The following is a 4,140-nucleotide window of genomic DNA, read 5'->3' on the forward strand; positions in this document are numbered from 1 at the left end:
CTGCTACATTCTACCGCAATGTGTATTAATCAGACAGAGGCGGTAATTTTTAACTAAACTCTGCGAAACCAAAGCAGTCTATCTACATACTACTGTGTCCAAAAAATAAGGTAACATTGGATGTATTTCGAAAGTTCCTTAATTTTTCTTCCAAATCCATTTTCCCCTCATCAATGTAATGTAAATCCATCCCCATCAATGTAATCTCTCCCAGATACAATGCACTTATGCCGACGTATTTTCCAGTTTTAGAAACTCGTGAAAAAAATGACTTTAGGAATAGCCTTCGGTACCTTTTTCGCAGCGGCTTAAATCTGCTCTATCGTGTCAAAACAGTGTTCCCGGAACGTAATTTAGGGCTTGTCGAATAGCCAGAAGCCAAATGTAACCAAATCAGGCGCATACGGTTTTATTGGAACGATATGAGTGAAAATGTTGGCAAAAAAGTCACAGAAAACCAACGAAGTGTTAGATGGTGCATTATCGTGATCGAACACTGACGCGCTTAAGATGAAAAACATCCTTCCAAATGTAATTAGCGGATATGTTTGATATGCAAATATCATCAACAAAGTCTCTTGTTGTTAATCGACGGTTTTCCAACACCAAATCTTTGATTTTTTGGACGTGAGCGTCATCGATTGACCGTTGATGGTCGTCCAGGGCGTTCTTCCTCTTCAAAACGTCTTTCCACCAACTGTAAATATTTTTTTTTTGACGTAGTATCGTCACTAAAGACATTCTGTACCATTCGCATTTGTATATTCGCAGCAGAAAAAATATTTTTATTGCAAATTCTTTGCTTAAAATTGCGACATGGAGAAAAACGAAGAATGCACATTTAGCAGTTCACAAAAAAATTCGTATCTCAAACACTAGTGAATATTTTGACGTAAAACTTGCCATGGTTGTCAATAACAGTGCTGACAACCTATAAAAAATACAAAACTAAAGATATCCATTTACGCGGCCAATTTGGACACCGTGTCACCTTACTTTTTGGACACAGTAGTAAAAGAATAACAGGAAAGAAATAAGAAATATTCCATTTCTAAAGGAATGAACACTAGTTTACATACTGCGAGATAGTCAAAATGGTCGGAAAAGCTGCAGTTACAACCAACGCCGGTTCCGGTGTTTAATATTGATCAACTGTCCCCACAAGAGGCTACAAGGAAGTGGCTGTACGAGGACCGGATACAACTAACTGAGCAGGTGCAGGGCTTCATGTGTCGCATTAGCAATCTATCAGATCATGCTCAATATACTCCGAGTAGTCGACAAGGTGATCTGCAGGCTCCTGTTGTGTAAAACCTGATCGCAATTTCTTCGTGTGCACTGCCACTCACCCTCACCTTTGCCACCCTATAGCTCGTGCAATTCAAACTACGCCTTATCACTTGCACACTAATCACGGTTTTCGCCACGTCTGCTGGAATTTCTTCTGCGGCAGCTTTATTTCACGAAATTGTGATACTTACCTGTCTGCGCATGATCCATGTTATGCGGTTTTTGGGAAGTCCTTTTAACGCATTCGATCTTCGATATTCGATGTCGCTACGCGCAGCATTTCACTCTATGAACTGATGTCGCATAATGCTCTCGTTGAACTAAAAGACGTTATTCTAAATTTGCCACAGCTCCATCTATCCCTCTTGTGCCAAAGGCAATGCATTGTGGCGCTTATCATTCAAGTAGTGGCCTCGAGCTGGAGGAAGCTAATGATAGCAACAACGGTCAAATCGGATCATGAGAGCTTCTGCAAATCATCGTCAACAGAGCGATCGTCTGGAGTTTATCAAACGGAAGAACCAAGAACCCTTTATACACACTGGTATGGTGTTATCTTGGGTGGATGGTAAAGGCGTGCAGAAGTTGGTGGCAAAGCAAATGGCAGATCGCCAAATACAAATGCACTGAATGGAGAATGCTCAGTTAATAGCTTATCATCCAAGTGCCTCGGCGGCTTGGACACATGTTTATCTATAAAAATGAAGTTAAGACATCCTGTTAGGACGCATTGTAATCATCTATCGAACGAACACACCGGAAACAAGACGAACAAGATTGAACCAAAACCACATCCGCGCTTAAGTTTCATTTGCAAACTTTCCCACAATCAACAATGTGCACAAAGGAGGGGGCTATTACTGTGTATAAATATCGTTCTGAAAATCATTGGATCTCAGTTCCGACTCGACCTACAATTGAATCGTGTTTGTGTTACTTTATTAAGCTCCATTGTGCAACGATGAAGTTGGCCTTTTGTATTTTACTCGTTTGTGCTACTTGCTGTGTAGAAGCAACTAACAAATCTCTTGGAACCGCCGACGCCATCCTGGAAACGCCGCCTGCAGATGGGACCTTCATGGAGATGTTGCTGGACAGGTTGGACCAAATGGACCATAAGTTGTTGCAGCTTCAACACGAAATGTCCGAACATCGCGAGGAAGTGGAACGGAACCGTCTGGCCAACGAAATGACCTCCGCGGATTTCCTGTGGGCGATACACCGATTGGAGCAGGACGTCAGCAGGAACATGAGTTTACTTCAGGATCGTTCGTTGGTCATCCTTGATCAACAAAAGTCTTGCGCGAACCACGATCGGCTGCGTGAGAAATTGTTCGCCCACGTCCCGAAGCAGAACCTTTCGCAGAACAAAACCCATGGACCCATGGATGCTGCAACGCCAACATCGCCCCAACTCCAGCTGGATAGCACCACATCATCGACAACACCTCCAACAACAACAACGACAACACACCCAACGGTCGGTGAGCCAACAACTTACGCATCGTGCAAGGATGCGCCAGCAAACATTTCGGGAGTGTATCTCATCCGCATCAACAACGTCAGCTCGCCTTTTAAGGTGTGGTGTGAACAGATGGAGTTTGGAGGCGGATGGATAGTAATTCAGCATCGATTCGATGGGTCAGTTGATTTCTTTAGGAATTGGACTGAATATCGCGAAGGGTTTGGTGAGATGGACAAAGAATTTTGGCTCGGACTGGAGCACATTCATCAACTCACAACCGCACGGAAATATGAATTGCTGGTGGAGATAAAGGATTTTAATGGCACTTATGGGTACGCACGTTATAACTCATTCCAAGTGGGAAGTGAGACTGATCAATACAGCCTTAAATCCCTGGGATCGTACAGTGGCACTGCAGGACATTCGTTGGTATCCGGGTACAAGTTCTCAACACCGGATCGGAATAATGGTTCCGGTAGTAATTATGCTGTTTATAACGAAGGCCCCTGGTGGCATCCTGGCATTTCCAATTTGAACGGACGATACAAGAATACTGCCGATAAGAAATCGATTTAGTGTTATTATTTGAAAAACGACTATCGAGGAATGAGCTTCACCAGGATGATGATACGTCAACCGTGAAACTCTGTTCACACTAATCGAGATGGTTGATAAACAATCAAATTACACTGTTTAACGATAATTGTACATGTTTATTGACGAGTAAAATCCTTCCAGTGATAAAAATCCACAAAACGGCGCAAAGCATTCTTTATCTGCATTCGTTGTTTGGTTCGAGCAGGTTTGTTTGGTGATTGGATTACGTTTTTTTGTCCTGTTTGTTTTGTCACAGAAAGGGCGTGATTGAATGATGGGTGATTGGAATATGATGAGTGACAGTTTGCAACGTTTGCCTGTTGTGACTGAATCAAAACATACGATTCGAATTCCGCCGACCTTCAGCATTATAAATTAATAATATTGTTTTACTATCTTCGTTGATCAAACTAGAAAAGAACCACAAGCTGAACTTCTACATGTAACGGTTATATCCCTTTAAAAATAATCATCTTATAAGAAAACTTCCTTGAAAGCAACCGCACATATGAGCCCCCAGCCCCATAACATTCCCTTGCAGTAGCCGCCAAGAATACTCCGTATCATTAGAATTCTCAGGTTTTAAAAAAAACTGCCAAACACTGTTCCTGTTCGTGCCATCGGCCAAGAATGTCGAGGGCCACGATGGTGCGCTAACTGATCGTTGGTACTCGCCAGTTCGCTGACTGTTTTTGACATACCGGCGATTGTTTTATCATTCATCATCATCTGTCTGCTTCGTTGGGATTGCTCGCAGGTATTTGCTAGCAAGGAGAAGTTTTGAATGT

The 4,140-nt window shown here is 42.6% G+C and overlaps 1 protein-coding gene across 1 annotated transcript; it reads left to right on the plus strand.

Moving 5' to 3' along the window:
• Positions 1-2,207: 2,207 nt before the first annotated feature.
• On the plus strand, positions 2,208-3,500 carry LOC125948974 (angiopoietin-related protein 1-like). Its single transcript, XM_049675545.1, has one exon. The coding sequence runs from the start codon at positions 2,252-2,254 to the stop codon at positions 3,329-3,331; it is 1,080 nt and encodes a 359-aa protein (XP_049531502.1). The 5' UTR covers positions 2,208-2,251; the 3' UTR covers positions 3,332-3,500.
• The last annotated feature ends 640 nt before the right edge of the window (positions 3,501-4,140 follow it).

The sequence above is a fragment of the Anopheles darlingi genome, chromosome 2 (genome assembly GCF_943734745.1).
Source record: "Anopheles darlingi chromosome 2, idAnoDarlMG_H_01, whole genome shotgun sequence".
In the NCBI taxonomy this organism is placed as follows: Eukaryota; Metazoa; Arthropoda; class Insecta; order Diptera; family Culicidae; genus Anopheles; species Anopheles darlingi.